We start from the raw sequence: 25263 nt of genomic DNA on the forward strand, positions 1-25263 counted from the left end.
AGAGATCATCTCTCATCCTTTAGAGAACCATTGAAGATTAGATTCAACTTGTCCAATGAAGAGCAATATAAGCCAAAAAGACCAAAAAGTGCGTGTTGATTCCAGTAAGCGCTGCTTCTTCAATCGGTCTGGTGCTTGCTAAGTCATTGGAATACCCTAACCCATAGGGCTGGAGGAGGAACCTTTGCTCAAAAATGGGGCCTTGGCTGCTCGATTTTATCCTGGGCTTCTTTTAAATCGAGGAAAATTTGTCAAATGACATTAATATTGGATTGGACTAACACCGTCTATGTTGGAAGCACCTAAAGAGTAGCATATGAAACTTTAGGAACTGTGGCTGATACCCCATGTGAGGAACGTCAGGTGTAATTTAAGTTATTTTTTTAGGGATTCTATCCATTATTTATTTATTTGCTTGTTTTGCAGAATTTGAACCATAAAAATATTGTGAAGTATCTTGGATCTTCGAAGACAAAGACTCACCTGCACATAATTCTTGAGTAAGTACTTTTCAATTTGCTTCACTAACCTTGAGTAGTTTGGTTAAGACTGAGTGAGTTGGGTTGAGTTTTGTAACAGATGTAATGATAAACAAATGAGAGAAATTTCACAATGCAAATTTGCACATTGTAAAATGTTGAATGTTTTTCTTGTAGGTATGTGGAAAATGGCTCTCTTGCGAACATTATCAAGCCAAACAAATTTGGACCTTTTCCAGAATCACTAGTTGCTGTTTACATTGCTCAGGTTAATGCACAAGCCTGCATGTCTATTTGGGAAAGCCTCCTGTCGGGGGCTACCAGACCTGTTCACAGGTTGGGGCACCCATAATGTTCCACATGTCAACATTCAAGGGATCAGGACCTAAACATGCATATATAATTTTTTTTACTATTGGATGATTTTTAATATTCAAATATTTTTTGGCTATCCTAATGAATGTTAAAAAGCACACATTGTAGGCATCCATCGATTCACACTGAATTTTTTTTTTCCCATTCAATCTCTTAGATGGAATTCCCCTTATAATGAGTCTTGATCCTCTCACAATTTAACATGTGGCTAGGGGTTGAGACCTGAGATTATGCGTTCTTATTTCGCATTTCCAGCTTTGACTTTGATTTCCTCAATGGCGATATTTCTTAAACGGCAGGTTTTAGAAGGCTTGGTTTATCTACATGAGCAAGGTGTAATTCATCGGGATATCAAGGGTGCAAATATACTGACAACCAAAGAGGTAACATATTTATCTTTTTTTTGGGGGGGCTCCCTTGCAGGACATTTTTCCTGAGTCTTGAAATTGTATTTTTCTCCTTGTACGCTAGGTGTTTTTATCACAATATGCACTTTGGTTTACTGGTGTTGTGCTGCTAAGTATTTTCCATAAAAAATAATTGTTTTTTGCTTTTGGATTTTGTAATTTTAAACATTATATATGTCTACTTTTATAGAAAGAGCATGCGGTTGTATTGTTCGTCATCTACTTTGAGCATTGATTTTATGTGTTTCTTTTCTGTAGTTTTCTTGTATGCTGCATTTGTTTGCGTGGAAAGGGAGGGAATGGGAAAGGAGTGAATAGAAGTAAAAAAGAGAAAGGATAATGGTGGAAACTTTTACGTTCTAATGAGTGTCCGGTTTCATGGAAAATGTAAACTTTCCATAACTCCTTTAATTTTGAGAGAAAAGTAAAAGTGGAAAAGTAATAGAAAGTGTTGCACTTTTTCAGAAATTCAATAATACTGATTGATCTTAACATTCAATCGAACAATGAAAATTGCAAGGCACAAATTATTTGTTTGGGCTCTTCCACAGTTTCACTCATTTTTTTTATCCAGCCAAATGAAGCCTGAGGTAAAAGTGACAAATAGTACCCAGACTGATCAGTTTCAACAAGGAAAATAAGGACCCTGAAACTGAAAATATAAAAACATGAAAACCCAAAACAAAACTAAATGGACACTAGAAGTGATTAATCTCAAATCTAATTGATGCAATTGAAACGCAGAATTAGGCTTATTTCGGTGGAAATAAGCTTTGGGTTGTGTTATATGTGTTGGGCTTTTGGTCCAGTGGCTTTTCTTTATGATACAACACTTTAATGGGCCTAACTTATGGGTAGAAGATAGTATTGAAATCCTTGAATAATGGCTTGAGTTAGAGTGACTACAGCCGACCTTTATTTATAATAAGAGAAAGAATGTTCTAGAATGGGTACAAGGATAATATTACCCCTATGACTTTTTTACCCTTGAAACCCATATTACAACTCTCCCCCTCAAGTTGGCGCATACATGTCAAACATGCCTAACTTGCTAACAATAGAACAAAATAATTTACTGCTAATACCCTTAGTAAGAATATCAGCTAGTTGATGACTAGACTGAACAAACGGAATACAAATGACTCCTTGCTCCAGTTTCTCCTTGATAATATGCTGATCAATCTCAACATGTTTGGTGCAATCATGTTGGACTGGGTTATGAGCAATGCTGATTGCAGATTTACTGTCGCATTAGACTCGCATAGGAAGATCAACTGACATCCCAAGATCTTGAAGAAGTCCCTTGAGCCAGAGTAGTTCACAGATACCTTGTGCCATGGCTCTAAACTCAGCTTCAGCACTTGACCAAGCAACCACTGCTTGCTTCTTGCTTCTCCAAGTAGTTAAGTTTCCTCCAACATAGGTGCAATACCCAGATGTTGATCTTGTATCATCAGGGCTGCTTGCCCAATCCGCATCAATTTAGGCTTCTACCTGGAGATGGATGTGTGAAGAGTATAGGATTCCTTTACCAAGGGAAGACTTCAGGTACCTTAGGATCCGATATGCAACCTCCAAGTGTGAAGAATGAGGATCATGCATAAACTGGCTGACTACACTTACTGCAAATGCAATATCTGGTCGGGTATGGGATAAATATATCAATCTCCCAACCAGTCTCTGATAACTTCCCTTATCCACATGGTCACCTTCCTTATTCTTTAGGTGTGTGTTAGGCTCCAAAGGTGTATCGGCAGGTTTACACCCAAGCATCCCAGTATCACTCAACAAATCAAGAGTATATTTTCTCTGGGAAAGAGATATACATTTAGCTGAATAGGCAACCTCTATTCCCAAGAAATACCGTAATCTGCCCAAGTCTTTGACCTCAAATTCTGTGCCCAAATAGGTCTTTAACTTATGAATTTCTTGTGCATCACTTCCAGTGATCACTATATCATCTACATAGACAATCAGATTAGTGATATGCTGTCCCACTCTTTTGACAAACAGTGTGTGGTCAACATTGCTTTGTTTATAGCCATTGGCAACCATGACTTTATGAAAATGACCAAACTAGGCTCGGGGTGATTGCTTTAAGCCATATAAGGCCTTCTTCAATTTGCACACCTTCCCTTGAGTTTCTGGTGAAGCAAATCCTGGAGGTATGTCCATATAGACATCCTCTTCCAACTATCCATGTAAGAACGCGTTCTTGACATCAAGTTGTTGAAGACTCCAGCCCTGGTTGACAACACAAGAAATAATCACTCGAACAGTGTTCATCTTTGCTACAGGAGCAAAGGTTTCTTGGTAGTCGATCCCATGGGTTTGGCTAAACCCTTTGGCAACCAATCTCGCTTTGTATCTATCTATCCACTGTCCCATTCGGCCTATGCTTTACTACAAAGACCCATTTACAACCAATGGGTTTCTTTCTTTGTGGAAGAGTTTCCAAATCCCAGGTTCTATTTTTCTCCAGGGCATGCATTTCTTCATCCATTGTCGCCTTCCATTTCTGTTCAGCTATTGCTTTCTGCCAGTTGTTAGGAATAGAGATGGAAGATAAAGAGGAAACAAAGGCATGGAATGAAGGAGTTAAAGAATTATAACAGACAAAATTCGAAATTGGATGTAGAGTACTACTTCGCTTGGATTTTCTGATTGCAATAGGAAGATCAAGACTTGGATCAGAAATGGACTTACCAGATGGATGACTAGGACTTGGAGCAAGTATTGATTGTGTGGGTGCAATGGTGGTGGTCTCTTTGTGCCTAGCTTCACGAGGAGGGAAGAAAACTCCTTGAGGAGGAAAAAATGTTCCACGAACAAAGGTCTGCACCTGATTCGGTTCTTTCCTTTGATCTCCAGACTCCCCCTGAATTATAGGCTGTCCATTCTGTCCTAGTTGTTGCTCTTGATTGGTAATCCCATCTTCCAACTCAATAGTTTCATCTTCAATGGTGGGTACATGTACATCTAATGGAGCTATCAGAGGTACATCTTCATTACTTGAATCCTCCCCTTGAAGAGGTACCGATGGTGTGAAGTACGGTTCCAGTGATGTAGCCAAAGAGACCACAAGAACCGATAGCAAACAAGTAGGAATGAGACCACAACAGGTAATTGGCCCCATTTAATTTTATAGGACTGGTAGAAAAAGGAACAAAATCACGCTACGATATGCTGTCAGGGCCAGAGGAGGCAGACGTGACCTCAGAGTGGTCAGGCATGTTGGCTGGGCACAGAGAAACTCTCAATAGCAGAGAGAAAAAAAATCAGAAAAGATTTACGGCAGAGGGGAAAAAATATGGCTGAGAAAAAGGCCATTGATGGGAGTCAACTCACCACCAAGGGAGGGGGAAAAAAATAGCGCAAGGTTTCGGGAAGGCCTCCCGCGAGAGAAAAAGGGAAAAAAAAGGCCGCGGGAGGGTGGCAGTGGTGTGGGGAGGTGGCGGAAGGATGGTAGAGGGCTGGCGGTGGTGTTAGTTGTTGGCAGAAGAGGTGGCTCCTTGCAGAGGTGGTGGCTGCTGGCGGTAGGTTAGCGGTGGTGCTGCTAGGTCACAAACACGATGGAGAGAAGGAGAAAGAGAAAAAAGGAAAAAAAAATTAGGTCCCATATTCTCGGATTTTTGGCTCTGATGTCATGTTGAAATCCTTGAATAATGGCTTGAGACAGAGTGACTACAACTGACCTTTATATATAATAAGAGAGAATATTCTGGAATGGGTACAAGGACAATATTACCCCTATGACATTTTTACCCTTAAAACCCATATTACAACAGATAGGAATACTGGATTTACTTTATTAGGTTAGTTTGAGATATTTTGTTTCATTAAATAATTGTTATTTACTTGGTTGTTAAGGATAGGGTAGACTCTTGCCTGAATAGATTTCCTATTCCTGCTTTGGAAAGAGTTTTAATTATGTGGGAAACCTATTCTAAGTACTTAAGATAGAGTTTTATTTATGATGGACTTCTATTCCTTATCATGGATAACGTTTCCTATTTCTTTCTTTCCTATTTCATTTATGCTTTCCTTTCCTATTGTAAGTACACTTTTAGTTTTTATATATTGATGTAAGAGCCATAGAGCTCCATATGATTTTTAGTATTGAATAAAGCTATGCTTTGCTCCTATGTTCTTTGTGATTCATAATAGCTTCTGTGAGATGCAGTAGCAACATTTGGTATAGTTCCAGGTGATATCCTTGGTTCATATCAATCTATCCATCATCAAATCAGGTCAGTAATCTCATATTTTTATTTTGTTTGTGCGTACCCTACTTATTGGAATTTCAATTTCTCCATGGTCTACTTTTTAGATTTCAAATCAAACTTCAGATTTGACAATCGTATACTGTTCTAAAATATCCACGACTTTAAAAGTGGGATTCTTTTGAAGATCAGATTCTATTTGCTATTTCAGATTTATAGTTACTTAATAAATCTAATATCCGATTATTATTCTACTCTTTTGTTGGCTATTAAATAAGTTTCTGACAATTGTGCTGAAACCCTAAACTCTAGAGTCCTATTGCCAATAGGATTAGTTCATAACTTCAAATCACAGACCATTGGATCAAACTGATCTTTTGATGAGTTATTCTTGGCCTTCAACCGGAATTTTAAGCTCATCTGAGTTTCTGATTCTTAGTTATCAAATTTCTCTTGAAATCTGGTTTCTAAACCTGTCACTGAGATTTTGGTTTCATTGGATTTCTGAACGTAGTAACCTTTGGCTTCTAGAAACCCATCAAGTGTTATCACAGCCGATACTGTTAAACACAGAATTAGACTTATTTTAGTGGAAATTAGCTTTGGGTTGGGTTATATATTTGTTGGGCCTTTGGTCCATTGGGTTTTCTTTGTAATAAGCTACTTAATGGGCCTAAATTATGGGTAAGAGGTAGGAATACGGGATTTACTTTATTAGGTTAAGTATTTTTATTTACTTGGTTGTTAAGGATAAGTTAGAGTGTTGCTAGAATAGAACTCCTATTCTTGCTTTGGATCAAGGTTTCGGTTTTTGAGTAAGCTTCAAGAAGTCAGTTTAGGGTCAAAACCAAATTATTTCGGGCTGTGTTGTCTAAGCGACGCCTGGGCAAGTTAGGTGACCGCCTTGGTATCCAGGCGCCTTGACAACTAGTCTTGCCGCCTAGATGCTGTGACAACTATGATTTCAGGTTTTGGTCGACTTCTGGTCAAAATTCTGCAGGGGTCGGTTGGTGGTCAAACAGATATTTTGAGTCGAAATTTGGCAGAGACCCTAATTACGCATTTCTAAACACAGTGGAACCTTAGATTGTTAAAAAGCACACTCAAATTGTTACTTTGGTTTCGTACCCTACGTTGGTAGTGTGCGCTGTACCTTGGTGTATATTTCTCAAAGAGAGTCTATGTTACACATGATTTAGTACTATAATAAAGCAAATATAAAGAAACTAATTGAATATGCAATTGCAATTGACAAATGGAGAACAATCATTTACTATTATTAAATGTCAGAATATTACATTAAAGGTGTAAGTGTACAGCCACTGGCACTGACTTCACAAATCACATGTAAGCCCAAAGGTGCAAATAAGGAAAAGTCCCCTGCCCTTCCTCCTACTCTGTAAATACCAGGTAGAGTTCCAACTTCTGAGCAGGCTATGGATAAAATCAGAGACCATAGCTACTAATCTGTTTGAACCCAAATTGTAGATAGCTCTATCACCCACCAAATAAAGGAGAATGCCAAGAGGGTGCCATGGGTCGAGCCAAAGTCTGGTGGAAGAGCCATCATCGATCAATGAGGTGATAGATCCATACAAAAGAGGCCTATGATTGAGGATCTTTCTCCAGACCCAAGAAACATCTGAGGAGATAGGAACTGCCCGGATAGAGTCATTACGGAGATGTCTAGAGTAGACCCAATCAACCCAGATATTTTTCTTCTTAGCATTGAATTCCAAATCAACTTGAGGATACCTGTCAAATTGATGTCTTTTATGTGCCTTAGACCCAAACCGCCCTCCTCTTTTGGGAGACAGACAGAGGCCTAGGAAATGGGGCCGAGAATCTAGAGCAATCAGCTCCTTTCCAGAGGAAAGAGCACATCAGAGCTTCAAGCTTCACAGTAACTGTTTTGGGAAGGCCGAAAATACCTGACCAATGGATATAAGTGGACTGAAAGACCGATCTGATCAATTCAAACGGGCCTGCTTCTGTCTTATCCTGGTACACCTGTCAATTGAGTCAACTAGATTTTAGTCTGATTAATAAGGTGAAAAATAGGGATTTAGGCTTATCTGATCTGATTATTCATGTTGGTACATAATATATCATTTATGTGTCTACTGTCTACAATATGCATATTATCATATGTGATACTCATCATTAGTCACGTAGCATTCTTATGTTTATTGCAGTGGGACTATAAAAATAAATTTGTACAGAAACTATTGAAAACACCAAACTCAGTTCAATTATTCTCGAAAGTCTAACATTAAACAGGTGTCTATATCTATCTGGATATCCAATTAATAACTGAATGCTGAGATGGAGTCATTGATTGCATATGCACCGGAGATTTAACCATGTAGAGAAACAGGCTGGATATGGAGATGAATCCATCCATTTACAGGCCTACATCTGGGTGGTTATTTGCAGATGTAGGCTCTTCTTAGCTGGTTTCTGTCCTCCCCCCCCCCCCCACCCTTTTTTTCTTATGTCTTTCGGACACTTTTTGAATGCAACTTCTTTAAATGATGTATACTTTCAGGGTCTTGTTAAGCTTGCTGATTTTGGGGTTGCGACAAAGCTAACTGAGGCTGATATTAACACACATTCTGCTGTTGTTGGAACACCCTATTGGATGGCCCCTGAGGTACCCAAAAAAGAGTGTGTTATATCAGATTTTAGTCCACCTATTTATTTGGGTTCTGAATCATTTTGTTACTGTAAATTAGAGAGCACTGAAATCACATATCTTTTTGTAGCACATCAAATAAAAATGAAATATTTGTCTAGCCAGACTCTACCACTTTCTGAAACTGCCACCAAACATTTTTCTGAACCAGACCACTTGGGATCAGAAGACTCCACCATGATCCTGCATTGACATTCTGGCAGTTCACTCTGCAGCTGCATTCATCCTAGCCTCTGGTACAGGTGGCCTTCCACCTTAAGGCAGTTTTTTCTTTTGGGTGAATTCCTTAAGGCAGTTTTTACTTTGTCCAGGTTGCCATATCCAGAGACTACCTGTTCAGATCCTTCAACTTAGGATGTGATGTGTGTCTGATTGATCAAAGGAAGCCTCAACTTAAATTGAAGTTGGAAATTTTCTCGAAATAAATATTAACATTTTTTTTTAATGTAGAAATAAAAACAATTTCATTATAAAAAAAATCATAAGTATACATATCTATTTGTAAAACTATATTGTAAGAATGATAGTGGGAAAGCCTTGGCGCAACGGTTAAGTTGCACTATTGCAACTTGTTGGTTGCAGTTTCGAAACTTGTAAACAGCCTCTCCTGTGAAGCAGGGGTTAAGGTTGCGTACATTTGCCCCTCCCAGATCCTGCAGTAGTGGGAGCCTCGTGCACTGGGACGCTCTATATTTTAAGAATGATGACCTTTTAAATTTTCCATCTGTCTGTGATATAAATCAGGCAAAACTCTTGTTTTGCTAATAATATTATAGGTTAAAAAAAATCTGAAAAATTGCCATTTGTCCTATAAAATCAAAAGAAAAAGAGCAATTGAAGTTCACTGTTAGAGATCGCCGGTACGTGGATTTATCCAACATAAAAAAAGGATATATAATATTGCAAGCATATATGAACTATTTTATCCAATGCAGGTGATTGAAATGTCAGGAGTTTGTGCTGCATCAGATATTTGGAGTGTTGGTTGCACTGTGATAGAGCTTCTCACATGTGTTCCTCCTTACTATGATCTCCAGCCAATGCCGGCACTTTTTCGTATTGTCCAGGTCTGCTTTCCTGTCTATATTTGCTAGCATTATTCTGGTTTTGGTTTACTCTGGATGATGTGCTTTCTATCTTTGAGAATGACTACCCAGATAGCCAGGAACAATGAATTATTTTGTGTACTCATCTCTCTCTCTCTCTCTCTCTCTATATATATATATATATATATAATTCTGTACCAGACCCTGAACTCTGAATAGGGCAGAACAGAGAAAAGAAAGAAAGAAAAGAGGAGAAAAAAAAGCAGGAAAAAGAAATGATTGATTGGAACGAGAAACCTCCCCACCGATCTGAGAGCTTGGTTGAGTTTTTGTTTTCTCCAAGGCTTTCTTTGAGTTGGAAATGAATCAAACAGATGAGGAAAAACACCTTGCTTGCCCAGCCCACTAAAGAAACTGGCTAATTGAGGCCTAAGAATATAATGGTGAATTTCAGGGTCAGGGTTTCAAAGTAGACTGATCCGTTACAGCTTGGAGTTCTTCCCAGGCATATTATACACACACACACACAGAGAGAGTTCTGTAATGACAATAATGCCCTCACTTAACAGAGTACTGATCCAGTACATCACCTTAACGTGATCCAGTAAACTCTACCAAATAGAGTAATGATTCAGTACTTCTCTGTTGTTAATCTTGTGGAGTTTCCTTTCTGTAGCTGTTTTCTATTTTTTTCTGAAATTAATTTTGTTAAAGAATTATTTGTATTTTTCCCGAATCAGCATGTTGATTATTTTTATGGACTCTCAATTTAATGGATCAGCTTTGTGCGTAGCAGGATGAGCATCCACCAATACAAATCATCTTTCCCCTCAAATAACGGATTTCCTGCATCAGTGCCATTGCATATTCGATATTGTTATGAACTCTGAGTTGAATGAATTGGCTTTATGCTTTGCAGGATGAGCGTCCACCAATACCTGATCACCTTTCTCCTGAAATTACCGATTTCCTGCGTCTGTGCTTTAAGAAGGTGATGTGAGAAAGTATCAAAATTTTTATTTTTCAATCCTTCTATCCCTTTCATTCGTTATTTAAGATTTGGTTTCAATATTTTCCAACATTACATCTTTAAGACTGTGGATTTATTTTTTTTGGGGGGGGGGCGGTTGGTGGGGTTGGAATTTCCTGTGCAAATAAATAAATTTGTATGCCTACCTAAGGAATTAGAACTTGGGGTTTTACTGGAGTTCTGTAACCAGTATTCTTTGAAAATCTTGATGCTGCATATCTGGAAATCTACATCTTTAAGACTCTGTAGATTATTTTTTTTTTGGGGGGTGGGTGTTGGTGGGGTTGGAATTTTCTGTGCAAATAAATAAATTTGTACGCATACCTAAGGAATTAGAACTTGGGGTTTTATTGGAGTCCTGTAACCAGTATTCTTTGAAAATCTCGATGCTGCATATCTGGAAATGTTACGCAACATTAATTTCCTAAGAGAAAAGTTATCTCACAAGAAATTGTTATGGACAGTGTCTCTGCCCAAAAAAAGTCAAGAGATGATATACTATATTTGATAGTAATAATAATAATAATAATAATTAGTGTATTGTGCATATTAGTGTATGAGTTTACATTGGCAAAGTTGCATTTGTGTTGAGTTAACAAGGATTGATTATACCTATTGGACTAGACTTTTGTAAAGTTCCAGTGGACCGTGACTTTTGCAACTTATTGTAGTCATTCAATTCTGTATTTAGCAGTGAGAAGCATGGTTCAGGCTGAGCTTGACCATGTCTAAAGACATTTCTTTTACGTTGGTTTAGTCATTCAACTGCTATATTTGACATTGCAAAGCATATTTCAGGATGCTAGGCAGAGACCAGATGCGAAGACATTACTTCTGCATCCGTGGATACAGAACTCAAGACCTGCTTTGCAGCCCTCTCTTCGGCAGTCCAGTGAAACAATCAGGTAGTCAATGACAATTTGTAGCTTTTTGTTTATGATGGTCCATTTTTTCAATGTAGGAATGCTTTCTGCCAGATGGTCTTTCAATCCTTCTTTTTCCCTCCCCTGCCCCCCACCCTCTCTGATGCAGTTAGATGTACTAATACTTAGGGATATTTACGTATTTTGCTTTCTTCTTATCTTTTTAGATTCATTAGTAGCAAGTAGGAGATAGAGTTTCAGTTGCATTCAATGATTCACACTTGTTTTCAGTTTTGAACTCCAATTAGGAGACTTAAATTTCTTTATAAACTGGCGTGTAACCTACGATTAAGTATTGGAGATTGAATGAAAGTTCTTGCGGTGTTGCTGCCAGGAGCTGTGTGGGCAGGTCTATCCCCTCTCCTCTTCTCTCTTCTCTCGTTTCATTGTGATCTCCTCCTTCCCAAGTTCTTCTTTCCCAGATCTAAATTCTTCTTCACATTTCTGTTATCCTGTTCCTTCCCTTGTTCCTTATTTCTTCCCTATATATTACTGCTATTTCTTCCCTGCTGTTAATGACATCTTGGGATTTAGAAGAGTCAGTTAGAACTTTCCCATTCTCATCCTTTGGGCCAGAAACTTTGGGAACTTGTTTCTTATCCCACAGCTACTCAGCCTGTCAAAGTTGAGGCTGAATCAAGTTACGGTTAGAGAGATTTGAACCCATCTTCAAGACTGCTATTGTTCACTCCGCCCTGTTTATCTTTTGGAAAATTTAACTCAGTTTTTGTTGTTTGGATCAGAAACTAGTTGCTTTCAAGAGGTCTTTGAATTAAGAATCTAATCCTAAAGTTTCAGCTTGGTTGGATTTGTCTTGAATGAGATTTCTTACCTGCAACCAAGCTGGTTTACTGCTGGTTCTACTCCCTTAATCGTGAAGAAGAAGAAGAATTTTTTTTTTATTATAATTAGGGTTTTTGCAAATGCCCCTTCAAATTGCCCATACGTACAAATGCACCCCTGAAACTTTACTAATTCCAAATGCACCCCCACTTTCCAAACTTTGTAACATTTTAGTCCAGTCCGTTAGTCCAGTCAATTAGTCTGGGACGTTAGACATTAGTTTCAAGGAATCTAATGACCAAAATGCCCTTATGATAAAAACCCATCAAAATTAAAGAGTAAAGTGATCAAATTGCCCTCATCTTCCCCAAATCGTTTAGGGTTTGAAACTGAAAATCATCCAAAAAAGATGCAGGAAAATTGCATAATCCAATAAAACAATTTTTCCTTGAAAACTTTTTCCCTATTATCCTTGCCCACGCCGATATTATTCAGGTACTGAATAAATCTTAGATCAGAAGCTTCAAATTGAAAATTCAGGTACTTGTACAGTTGAACCAGAATGGCTAGCTCCTTGTTGCGGATTCTGTAGTGCAACAATACCACAAGTTTCAGTCAACCCATAGCCCTGTTGAATGGCAGATTTCATGTCAAAACAGGATGCATCTTTCATACTCAAAGGTAGAAACTGTTGGGTGTGCTTCCAATCATCTCAGTCGAAAGCATAAGAAAGGTAACCCCTAAAGGAATCAAAGTCAAAACTTTTCACATCCTTGACAGTAATATTACATTTGTTTGGGGCACAATGCATAAATCTTAGATCAGTAGCTTCAAATTGGAAATTTTGAATAGAACTGTAGAAGCACCTGAATAATATCGGCGTGAGGCAAGTTCTTGGAGCTTGGATTAGAGGTTTCGGCTTTTGGATTGAAACGTTTTCGTCTCAACGTGCACGTCGAGAGACCCGAAATGGTGGAGAGTGGAAACGATTCATAGGACAGAGGAGCTCACAGAGTCACAGAGTAAGAGAAACTGGAGTAGAAGAAAGATACAGAGTTGGTGGGACCCCCCTTAAATACATCATCAAATTATTTTGGGTATTTTTCCTCCAAATCTTTGAAGTTTGATTCAAATCTTCGTTGCTTCCTGTAGCCTATGTTGCAGTCTTCTTGTTAGAAATTGTCCATTAATTTATGCAATTTTCCTGCATCTTTTTTGGCTGATTTTCAGTTTCAAACCCTAAACAATTTGGGGAATATGAGGGCAATTTGGTAACTTTACTCTTTAATTTTGATGAGTTTTGATCATAAGGGCATTTTGGTCGTTAGATTCTCTTAAACTAACGTTTAACCATAGTACTATATCTCGCGATATATCGGTATCTCGGGCCTACCGAGATATCCGAAATATCCGAGATATCGCGAAATATGACCGAAATATTGCATTTTTTCTGCAATATTTCGGGGGTCCATCTCGGGGGGTATTTGGCCATATCTAGGCCTAAAACTTCATGGACAGCCTTATTTAAATTTAATAAACACATTTAAACCATAAAATTGTAAAAATGTGAATTCAAATTGGTGTTTTGGGCTTGCACCCTTGATTGACATACGGTCGCCGACCCTAATGTATAAATAGTTAAATACACATAGATTAGACAGTTAATATTTAATAATAGTATTTAACTTCATCACATATCAAGTTAAAGCCAATACACATTGATGAGTACCATGATTCTCATAAACTCCATAATATTCAATAATTCGCTTAAAGCCTTAAAGGCATTACACTAAGTGTCAAAGTTAGTAAGTCACAAGACTCGCAACTCGCAAGTCACAACTCACAAGTTCATAGATCAATGAAATCACAACTTAAGTTACAAATTACAAGTGCTAAACTGCTAATAGTAGTTGCTGTGCCTCCCTGGGTCAATCCTACTCATGCTTCGCTGGAGTCGACGTCCATTGCTCTCTGTTTGAAGGACATATGTGGACCACGATATAGAATCGGAGAAGAAACGAGTGTAGTCATCCACAAGTGTCACGTAAATGGAATCATCAACATACTGTAGGTAACCTATCCTAGGATATAAACTAGGGTTACCAATCGATCCAGTCCGTGAAGAAGATGATCCACTGTGATATGATGTTGGCGCCGGCGCAAGAGGTGATGGCATTGGCTGCATGTATGGTGGTGAGATTGGTAGCTAGGTCCGCTAGGGTATGCAAAGATGTTATCTACAAAAGATGATCCAAGATGTCCCTGGGACTGGACCGTAGTCATAGTCCCCTACCCCACTAAATCGCCCATATGATGATGATCCATATCCATATCCACCGTAAGGTTGTGATGCACCATAATCCGATGCCAATGGAGTGGTATGTGCGTCAAAAGATGGGGCACGCCAATGTCCAGTCGGTCCTCCCTCCCTATCACCCATACTCAAACCACCAACAGAGCTAGATAGGTTATCAATGTCCATGTGATCAGGTTGCAATTGTGTTTGTCGACCCCTACGCTTCCTGTTGTATGTATGTAGGGGGCCTCTTGAGGGTGGGGTGCGGGGGCACGTGCTCTGTGGTCCGTATCTTGTGTGGCATGATCAAACTGTGTCTCTCCAGTGAATCGGAGTGGCTCTATAGGTACCGTATCCTGGCCTCCTGGCCTACCACATAACGCTCTCGCATGCCGTCAAATTCTTCACCAGCACCACCAGCATCACCATCACCACCACCAGCATTACCACCACCAGCATCACCATCACCACCACCAACATCACCATCATCACCATCATCATCATTTGAGGACTTAGACCAGTCTTCATCATCAACAACATTGCCACCAGTGGGCTGGAATGGTATGGGTGAGGCTTCCCTTGCATGTATTTGACCCTCGTCAGCCATATACTCGTCCACATCAGCACCAATCTCAGAAGCTATTATGGGGTCGGGCCTACCTCCCTCCTTATCCAACACTGGCTCACCTCTATCCCTCACCCAATCCACAATAGGGTCCTTATCGTCTGAGTCAACTTGAAAGATGTCAGCTAGAGCAATGGTGCCCCTCTGTCCCTCATGTCCCATGCGTATGTGTTGCAGTTTCAGCCTCAAGTTGTAGTGCACATACACCATGTCAGATAAACGTTGAGACCCCAATCTGTTTCGCCTCTTGGAGTGGATGAGTGCAAAGGTACTCCAGTTCCTCTCACAACCAGATGCAGAACATGTTTGGGCAAGGACTTTAATTGCTATTCTTCTTAAGTTTTCAGTCGATTCCCCATACAACACCCACCATTCAGCTGCATTTCAAGTTTACAACAAAAAAGACATGTGTCAAATGTTGTTTCAACTTTCAACTTTCAAATTTCAATACATATTTAATTTAAAACTTAAAAGAATTACCAGCATCACCACGTGCTCTGCCTTGTATCGTAGCCTCGGTTCCAAAACTTCCCAATGCATCCCTAAATACCTTGATCTAGATCGGCCTCCGGTGTCTAACATATATTAATATCATCAACATTCAACAACATTTGTACAAAGTATTTTAAGAAAAAATAGTTTTAGAGAAATAGAATTTACCTTAAATAATGAAAATAGGCTTGGATGATGAGTTTAGATGACCCTCCGACGTCTTCCCGGCGACAAGGAGCTTCAACAATGCTTGGATGAGGCTTGGAAGGGAGGAAGAAAAGCAAAAGATGAGGAAGAAGAGAGAAAAATAGAGTTTCAGCAGCTCTCGGTCGAAATATCGACCAAGAGCTGCGAAATATGGTATAAAAGGGGCCCTAGTGTGACACTATTTGTCACTTTTTCAATATCTCGCGATATATCGTGAGATCCACGATATATCGTCGATATCTCACGATATATCGACGAGATATTGTATTTTTTGGTTTCGGATGGTTTCGTATCTTGAACATGTCGAGATATACGAAATGTGGCGATATATCGCCGAAATATCGCGAGATTTTATACCATGCATTTAACGTCCCAAACTAACGGACTGGACTAAAGTTTTACAAAGTTTCGAAAGTTGGTGTGCATTTGGAATTAGTAAACTTTCAGGGGTGCATTTGTATGTATGCGCAATTTGAGGGGGGCATTTGAAAAAAACCCTTATAAATATTAAGGACCCCTTTAGCGGTATTTACGGTTCAGCCCTTCTTATTTAAGTTGGATTTCATTATCCCTCTTCCCTTCTGAAATTGCAGAGCGCCCCTCAACTTACAAATTTAATCACTGATTTGCCCTTATTATTGTCCTCTTTTGTTTCAAAGGTCTTGAACTTCCGTTTATTTACAGAACTGCCATTCTACCTCTCAATTGAATCATTTACTACTTTTGTGGGCCCATAGCGACTCCCAATCAGGGTTATTGAACCCGGGATCACATCTCTCTGTGTGTGTGGTGTGTGTGTGACACATTTTTCTTTCTTTATGATTCATTATTGCAGTCGGGGAACATTTTGCATTAACGAATCATTTGGTGTGATATTCTAAATCTAATGTTTGAATTTGATTTATGCTGAATTGGTAGCTTTCTATGGGCGTATTCGTTCCAAAAGGTTGGATATAAGAAATGGTTCACTATAGACAATTATAAAATCACTGGTGGAAGGAGGAAAAAGGGAAGAATGAAAGAAGCGGTCAGAGATTTGGTTGTCTAGGATTCTTTTTCGTGCGACTTACAGTGTTATTAGTGGTAATTGTGTAAATGGAAGTGAAATACATGGATTCTCTAATCTGAGGCCTTGTTACAAAATAATTATGTTCTCAGTACTTGAATAACATATTATTCTAGAATGTATTTCAGTTTCATATCAGGTTCTGTTTTTGGGAAGCTTTGGTTGAGAATCTATGAAACAGCATATAATTGTCCAACCATTTGGACCATTACTCCATAAATTTCTGTGATAATCTAGGGAGTGGTATTTTAAATAAAATTTAGGTTAGTTTCTTGCAAGAGGGGGGGGGGGGTGAAAGAGAACTTTCTCGATGTTAAAATTCTTTTAGCATAAATATCTAAAAATCACAGTTTCATGCAGAAATATACAGGAAGGTATTTCTATGGCTGCAGAAATTTCAAATGGAGATCAGAGGAACAGTGAAACTGCTCCTGGAGAGAAAATGAAAAAAGATGTCTCTGAATTTAAATTGGTGAGAACCTTTGAATCTGTGATCATTTTTATCTTGTGAAGCTTGGTCTTCATTGGAATAGGCATCTCATTTACCATTTGTATCTCAATTTCTGGTGAAACCTTAAAGAAAATTTTCTATTTAGATTGGAACATTTGATTTCATGTTTATCCTATTATTGACTTAGTTGATTTTCAAACTTCAGGAGGATTCCACAAAAGAGTTGCTAGCAGTGGATGCTTTTGGTATGGCCAAGTCTCCTAAAGATCGGAGTTCAAAGGGTGACCTTGTTCATGAACATGCTAATCTAAGAGATGATGTTGTCTCAGATGCAGATCCCACCTTAGCTGTGTATGACAGGTTCTCCACAAGAACTAGTCCTGGTAAGCTGCCATCAATGCAAGAAGAGGCTTCTACTAATTCCACTAGTGCGGTGGAGCTATCAAGTGTGGGTAATCAGTATGAATCAGTAGTGAATGGTGAGGTGGAATATCCACAGTCAAAAAGGAAAAACGTAATAACTGGAGAAAATGAGGGGAAAGGAAGTTCTGTGCTTGAGAATGGTTTACATAGCTTTGAAAAGATTAGTCCTGGAAAGGTAAAATTCCACTATTCACTGCCCCTTCATTTTTATCAGATCTGTCCATAATTAAAAAAATATCTGTCTATTATTTCTCTTTTAATGTTCCCATAAGGCGGATTTAAGAGATATGTTATACATATATGCATGGACATGTGGAGAAGTCTAAGAATCAAATAGAAGCTGATAGAAAACTCATTTAAAATGCTTAGGTTTGACTATACAAGTTACATATAATGCACAATCAGCTACTTTAATATTCTATTAGAGTACTCCATGGATTTTAATCTTCCATAGGCTTGTAATGTTTGCTTTCCAGATAAAATAATGGACCTGATTTCTGTACATTATTGGGTCTAGATAGAGATGTTGGATTAGGTGGTGTAGTGCTAGCACTATTCGATCCTCAATAATGGGTCCCCAAGAGTTTTTTTATAGCTGCTAGAGGTTTGGGGCAAGGTGATCCACAGTCGCCATTTCTACTCATCTTTGTTAGTCTTGCCTAGTCCGTTACTCCACAAGTTAGTGGGCTGGGGCAGGAGGTGTGGTTTTCACAACTGCAGTTTGTTGATGATAACATTCTTTTTCTTTTTAGTCCAGGGCGGATGGTTAGTCAACTTGAAGGACATTTTACTTTGCTTCCAGGATATTACAGACTTAAAGATCAATTTGAGTGAACCCATGGTAGCTTAGGTAAAGCTTTCCCAATAGGAAAGTGAGGAAGCAATTGTTTGTTTGGGTTTTATGGTGGCTGAGTAGACTATGTCGTACTAAGGCTTACCCCTAGGAACCTTGATGCAGATAAAACATAAAAGTGGGGTTGTTTTATGTTTGTCTAGATGTTCACATGTATATGTGTTTATGGTGCAGTTTTGCTTGGTGATCCACTAAGAGATTCTTCTTTTAGGCAGGCGTCAGTTGCTTTTTATCTGCCACAGGCAGTTCAGTTGATGCTCAAATTTTATGGACAGGTTGTATTGGGTGATTGGGTCATGTGGTAAGTCTTAGGCTCTTAGCTCCGTAGCACTACATGATAGAGCACAATGGCCAATTTTGTTCAAGATTTGGATGGCCAAGGCCTAGGGAGAAGTTCAATAAACATTAAGACATGTGATATTTGACTTATCCACGTGGTCCCCGGTTATTCAATGGTTAAAATTGCTACGTCCAAAGTTCTAAAACTTGGTTTCGATATCGGTTTCGGTCAGGCCCAAAACCGAGATGTGCCGGATCTCGTTTCGAGGTTTCAACCCTGGGCCTCCCTAGGTTGAAAGGTAGTTTTGACCATGGGTTTCGTTTCATTCAAGCCCGAAACGGAGACAATTCAGAGATTTTGGTCAGTTTCGACCGAGATTTCGTTCCATGGCTACATCAACCTTTTATTGGGTGACAGTGGAAAATACAATGGAAGAAACTTACCGTCGAGATGGACCATGAAACTCAACATATAAACAATCCAAGGGGTGCTTTAGCCATTCAATGGTCAAATTAACCGCATCAGCCCTCCAAATGGAAGAAGTAAACCACTCTCCTAGAGATTCCTTTTTAGGTGGCTTTCTTAGAGAAACTTTTGCTATAAGTATATTCTTTGGTGTTGGTACATAGACCACTCTATGGGGTGTAAAAACATGCGCCCATGTTTCTGGATGAGAGGATAAGAACACCATTTGGCAGGTTAGCTTAAGAGATTAATTTTGAGAATGATCAGCTTAAACGGATGCTTCAAATTTTGTGCCTTTTTTATCATTTACTTGGATAGTTCAGGTGTGTAAACAGAGTTTGAAGTGCTCCATTTAGATCAGATTGTTAAGATATCTGATCATGCTATTTTTTGTTTGTACAATCTTTAAGGTGGAACAACTTGGAGTGTAGGTTCTGATCTTCTTTACGTGTCTTGCATCACATGTTTCTTCCTCTAGTTTGACCAAATCTGAAACCAAATTTAAAGGATGAGGAAATGAAAAGTTTAGCATTGTTGCTAAATCCATTGCTCTGACTTTCTGCCCTTCTGCCCTTCTGCCCTTCTGCCAAGGCCTCCACAATTGTCACCGCCTCCTCCAGCAACTCATCCAGAGCTTCACTGCCACCTCCAGTAACCATACAAGCTGCTTTGAAGCATCTGCAAGACAAATTCGACAATGGGAAGTATGAGCAGAACATTAGCAGTCCAATCATGGGGTTTTGTAAAAATGTGACTACCACCAGAATACAAAGAAGTGGAGAGAGAAACCAGCGGACAGTGGAATGATATATTCCAGTCATGGGTTGTGAACCCATTAACCACCATGGAACTAAATCTCGGTTGAAACTGACCAAAATCTCCGAGTTGTCTCAGTTTCGGGTCTGGCCGAAACAAAACCCATGGAGGCCCAGGGTCGAAACCCAGTGTTGAAACCTCGAAACGAGATCTGGCACATCTCGGTTTCAGGCCTGACCCAAACCAGGTGCGAAACCGAGATCTCGATCCTTGTTAACTACAGCAATGGTGTCATTAAAGTATGCCTTTATTGTTGGACAAAGCTGCTGATAAAAACATCCAATTTATGTTTTCCTTTGGATATTGCTCCTCTGTTTTGGCAGATGCAGATGTTAATGAGACAGGACCAGAAATTGAAGTTTTACGACTAGGGCCCCAAATATCAGAATGAACCACATGGAAAAGGGAAGAACTTCTTTTATTAGAACTAGAATAAATTGAACGTGTCTGTTTGGCCATTACGCACGCCTCATAATAGAATTCATCTTTATTACAACCCTTGACTAAGGCTGGAAACAAATGAGACAAAGTTCCTAATGGGGAATGACCTAATCTTGAGTGCCATTGGTAAAGTTCAGAAGAGACCAATGAATTTTGATGAAGTGGTGAAGGTACGGTTGGTGGAGAAGGATGACCATCATCAAGCAGGTACAATCCACCTTGCACTTTACCACATCCAATCGTCTTCCCTGTCACCAGATCCAGAAAAACACAATGAGAAGGAAAAAAAAGTTTTACTTTGCAATTAAGGTCACGAGTAAGACTACTAATGGAAAGAAGATTAGTAGTAAAATTAGGAATGTGTAAAACTGAAGACAAGGTAATGGAAGAGGTGCAGTTAATGGATCCTTTTCCAGAGATGGAGGAAAGGGAACCATCAGCTACCCTGACTTTGTCCTTCCCTGAAATGGGAGAATAACGATGGAAAAAACTAGAGGATCCAGTCACGTGGTCTGTGGCACCAGAATCTATGATCCAAGGATGGGATGCTACAGAAGCACAGTGACCACCAAATGGGATGCCTGACCGAGCAAAATATGAACCTGAAGAAGCAGAGGAATTGGCAGGAGCTACTGTAGTAGAAGCCGCAGCAACAGAAGTCCTTAGCATATGTAGGAATGCCTGCAGATCTTCCTGGGATAAACCAAGGTCAGTAGTAGGAGCTGTAGTAACAGTCTCAGTGTGATGAGCCTTGTTCTTTGTTTTTTTCTTGGCAGCCCGTTTTGCTTCAAAGTCAGCTGGTTTCCTGTGGAGTTTCCAACACTTCTCTTTGGTATGGTAGGGCTTGTGACAGTACTCACAAGTGATAGTGCCACAAGTAGAATCACCAAGAGAAAGCGTTCCAACAGGTGCAGGAGTAGTCGGGGCAGCAGCCTGGAGGGCTGATCTGTCAGTGGTAGGAGGATGTAACATAGCAGCCCTACGATTCTCTTCAGAGGAGACCAGGGCATAAGACTGTTCAAGTGTGAATGGCCCAACACTTGAACACGAATCTGTTCATACTCCACATTCAACCCTGCGAAGAAATCATAGACCCTGATCTTGTCCACATGTTTCTTATAGGCAGTAATGTCATTGTCAGCAGCTGTAGTAGGGTGGAAATCAGAGAAGTGGTCCAATTGTTGCCAGAGGCTGCGTAGGGTAGCATAGTATTTGGAGACAGATAATTCTCTTTGAGTAGTGTGAAAGACTTTTTTCCTGAGTTCATAAACCCGGGCATCATTGCCAAGCTCACCGTATGTCTCTTTGCAAGCAGACCAAATTTGAGAAGTTGCGTCAAAGAGAAGAAATCCATGTGTAAGATCTGAAGTCATAGAACCAATCAGGTATGACATGAGAACCCCATTGTTGGCAAGCCACCTACTTTGAAGAGGACCTGGTGCAGTCGACATAACACTGGTGTCATCAATATGGCCAGTAAGGCCACGACCAACAATAGCAAAGGCTGCAGATCGAGACTATAACAAGTAGTTGGATCCATCCAGTTTGATGGGATTAGGAGGAAAAGTGTGGTAATCAGTTTTGCCTTGACCATCCTGATCAGAAGTAGCAGTGGAAGTGATTGAGTCACCCATACTTGTAGCAGAGAAACCCAAATTGCAGAGAGGGGCTGTTGTGAAGAGAACTCCAACAAATACTCCCAAGATAAAGGCTGAAAATTGGAGGAGAGACTGCTGGAAATATAGTAATAATTGTCTCCAAAAATCAGCAACAGCAGCCAGGGCAATCCCTTAGATCGATTTTTTCAGGGTTTTGAAAAAAACCCTTAATATGGTGAGATCGATGTAGGAGAGAATGGAAGCAAAAACACACTGGAATGGGCTGAAACTTGGATCGAGTGGCCTTCTAGTAGTGCTGAATCACCCTTCCAAAAATCAGCATCAACAGAGAACAGTAACCCTAAGATCGATATTTGCAGGGTTTTAGAAAAAAACCCTGATGAGAGCAAAAATCAATATTTGCAGACTTTGATACCATGTTTGAACCGCTTCCTCTAAAAGGCCAACCTTGTAGGAAAGGGAGGAAACAATATGTATATCATACATGAGCTCTAACACGGCGGACTATCCAAAGGGGGACATGGGTGGATAAATAATTCAACACCTGCTCGCTCTCAGGGGGACTCGATACTGTGACCCCTGCCTGCTTTGATACCATGTTAACAGATCTGAATTAGGGAACAAGGCTTGGATGATCAAAGACTGATCCCAAGCAATGTATTTATAATACTAGAAGACAAATTACATGGACAATTCTGTCCCTCATAACTGACTCAATACAAAGCAAAATAAAAAGGGAAAAAAGGACCAGAATACCCCCACGGTATTCTGTCCCATACAACCAACATGTAGCTTTCTTGGTCTGCAAAAAAACATATCCTTAAAAAGTAGACCATTGAATTCCTCTTATGTTTTTGGGTACTCTGTCCTGTTATAATCTCGTGCTGTGTTTTATGCTATCATCATATGTCTTTCCCTCCAGCAATCATTAATTCTTCTCAGTGGTGATGATGAAATTGTTCTTGCTGTTCTTGATCTTATAGTGGCCTATGCATCTTGCTATTGAATAGATATAATGATTATGGTTTATTATTAGACTTCTTTGCTAGGGGCATACTATGTAATAATATAGTTTAAGGAGTGATGTGGTGTATGCTCATTTCTTATGAAGCAAGACTGATTTGACATTCTTATTTAAGTACTACACTAGACCATATAAAACCTTCTAACAGACTTTTAAAATTTACATAGATCCATGCTTTTCATTTGTTGAACTGCCAATCTAATGGATGTGAGGAACTGCCTTTTTGAAGGCTGTGAAGACATCGATCGGTTCTGGAAGCAATGAACTGAGTAGATTTAGTGATCCGCCAGGAGATGCTTCCTTGGATGATTTGTTTCAACCATTGGACAGAAACCAGGAGGACCGGGTATCTGAAGCCTCAAAATATGCTTCTTCATCACATATGAACCAAGGAACTTCACACGATGTGGGATCAAATGACCTGGCAGCAAAACTCAAAGCTAGGATGGCTCAGAAACGGTTGGAGAATGGAACAGGGCAGGCAAATGGTGGAAACCTGTTGCGCCTCATGATGGATGTGATTGGTATTGACAGTTCGGTATGTTTTATGAATTATAAGGTGCATCTAAATTGTTCTCATTATCATTCATCCTTGACATATGATGCATTCTTTACTGAACAGGTTTTTGATGAAAAATTGCCCGGGGAGAGCCTTTTTCCCTTACAGGTGCTCAGTATTCTTTCCACTATGAGTTGTTCCATGCTTTTATTTTAATTTACATTTATATCATACACTGATATCCAACTTACTAAGTAAATGTATATTATATGATTTTTTGAATGCATACATGCGTCAGAAGCATGAAAAGACTCAGATATTGAGAAAGGGTTAATACTATTTGAATCCCAAGATGTAACAGTAACAATTGGAATAATGTTTCTCTGTAACATGTACATGGTTATAATAGTGCTAGGGGAGAAAATGTTAAAACAAGAATAAAATTACACGTGTCAAAGATGTTATAATAGTGCTAGGGGAGTAGGAAAAGGTTAAAAACAAGAATAAAATTACATGTTAACCACATGTAAATGAGCCTGAGTAACTGTGTCAAAGTTTTTTGCTGAAAGTACTTAAAATGAATCATAGTTGTCTAGGTGTCACCTAGGCGTCCAGGCGGAATTTTGGGGTCCTAGGCGACTGCCGCCTTAGTGTTATCGACCCTTATTTATGTTAAATATTATTTAATAATTTGTTATTTCATTTACTTAAGATATTATTCATAAATAAACAAATACCCCCTATTTGAATCCAACAAAAATAGTTAAAAAATTCAAATTCCAAAAGGATAAAAAGTCAACCCCCTAGTTCAAGAACCAAAACTGGATCTTTGGCGGTAAGCGAAAATTCCATAAATCTTATTATGGTAAAACATTGCTAAAAACCAAAAGTACAATAAATTATTCATTTGTTTTGATATATAAAAAAATATTTTCATTCAGAGAATGGGAGATAACTTACCACCAAGGGTGAGAAAGAAAAACTTTAAATCATTGCAGGGATAAGGTCCCTTGGTGGGAGATAACTCACCACCATGGGTGAGAAAGAAAAGACGGAAGGATGAAGAGAAGTCGAGAGAGAGTCGTGGCGGGGTGTGGTGGTGGCAGCGGTGCTTGAAGAAACCGAAAGAGAGAGAGGGTGGTGGCGGTGTAATGTAGTCCTAGATAGGTAGGAGACCTACTAGGAGCCAAACAATAGGATCAAATAACAAAAGGGGCTATTGGTTCGAATGGACAACACTCGGATTTAGGTCAATTCCTAGGGTTAGGGTTGGATATTGAGAAAGGGGTTTATAGGGTATTAATGGGCAGGTCTAGGGGGTCAATATGGTATAAAAATAATAGGATTTGGGAAGGTTTTAAAATTCTGCAGTTCTGGACAGAATTGTGTTGCAGGTTTTGGGTTTTGATGGAGTGAAGGAATGGAGGGGATTGGAGAATGATTAGGGTAGACTGTAAAGAATTAGGAGAAGAAGATAGTTGCAGAAAATTAAATAACTCACTGGTTTTGAAGATCAACAGCCGTAGGAGGTTGAGAATTGATTGAAGAGGACCTCCCGATCATAAGCAGATGCAAGGAGTCGTAGGAGTCCACCCACCCTATCCACCTTGAGATCCACAAGGATATACACTCACAAAGAGCAGCAACAATGACAGCAAGCATAAAGCTAATTTTTATTAATCAAATTCGTATTCAATGCTGGCCTCCCATACAAACTTATATAGAAGACTTAAAAATAGACTTAG

At 39.3% G+C, this 25263-nt stretch overlaps 1 protein-coding gene across 3 annotated transcripts in view; it reads left to right on the forward strand.

The window, feature by feature from the left end:
* LOC122654762 (MAP3K epsilon protein kinase 1-like) overlaps positions 1-25263 on the forward strand; it is a 48702-nt gene that overhangs the window by 5838 nt on the left and 17601 nt on the right. Inside the window, exons 4-14 of one of the 3 annotated variants that reach the window (XM_043849002.1) lie at positions 427-500; positions 657-747; positions 1154-1237; positions 8033-8137; positions 9115-9246; positions 10145-10216; positions 11054-11160; positions 17008-17119; positions 17304-17696; positions 23249-23557; positions 23642-23686. In XM_043849002.1, coding sequence (XP_043704937.1) covers positions 427-500; positions 657-747; positions 1154-1237; positions 8033-8137; positions 9115-9246; positions 10145-10216; positions 11054-11160; positions 17008-17119; positions 17304-17696; positions 23249-23557; positions 23642-23686 — 1524 coding nt within the window. Of the gene's footprint in view, positions 1-426; positions 501-656; positions 748-1153; positions 1238-8032; positions 8138-9114; positions 9247-10144; positions 10217-11053; positions 11161-17007; positions 17120-17294; positions 17697-23248; positions 23558-23641; positions 23687-25263 lie in introns of all 3 variants that reach the window. The other 2 variants (XM_043849001.1, XM_043849003.1) reach the window with 2 other exon arrangements.

The sequence above is a fragment of the Telopea speciosissima genome, chromosome 3 (assembly GCF_018873765.1).
Source record: "Telopea speciosissima isolate NSW1024214 ecotype Mountain lineage chromosome 3, Tspe_v1, whole genome shotgun sequence".
In the NCBI taxonomy this organism is placed as follows: Eukaryota; Viridiplantae; Streptophyta; class Magnoliopsida; order Proteales; family Proteaceae; genus Telopea; species Telopea speciosissima.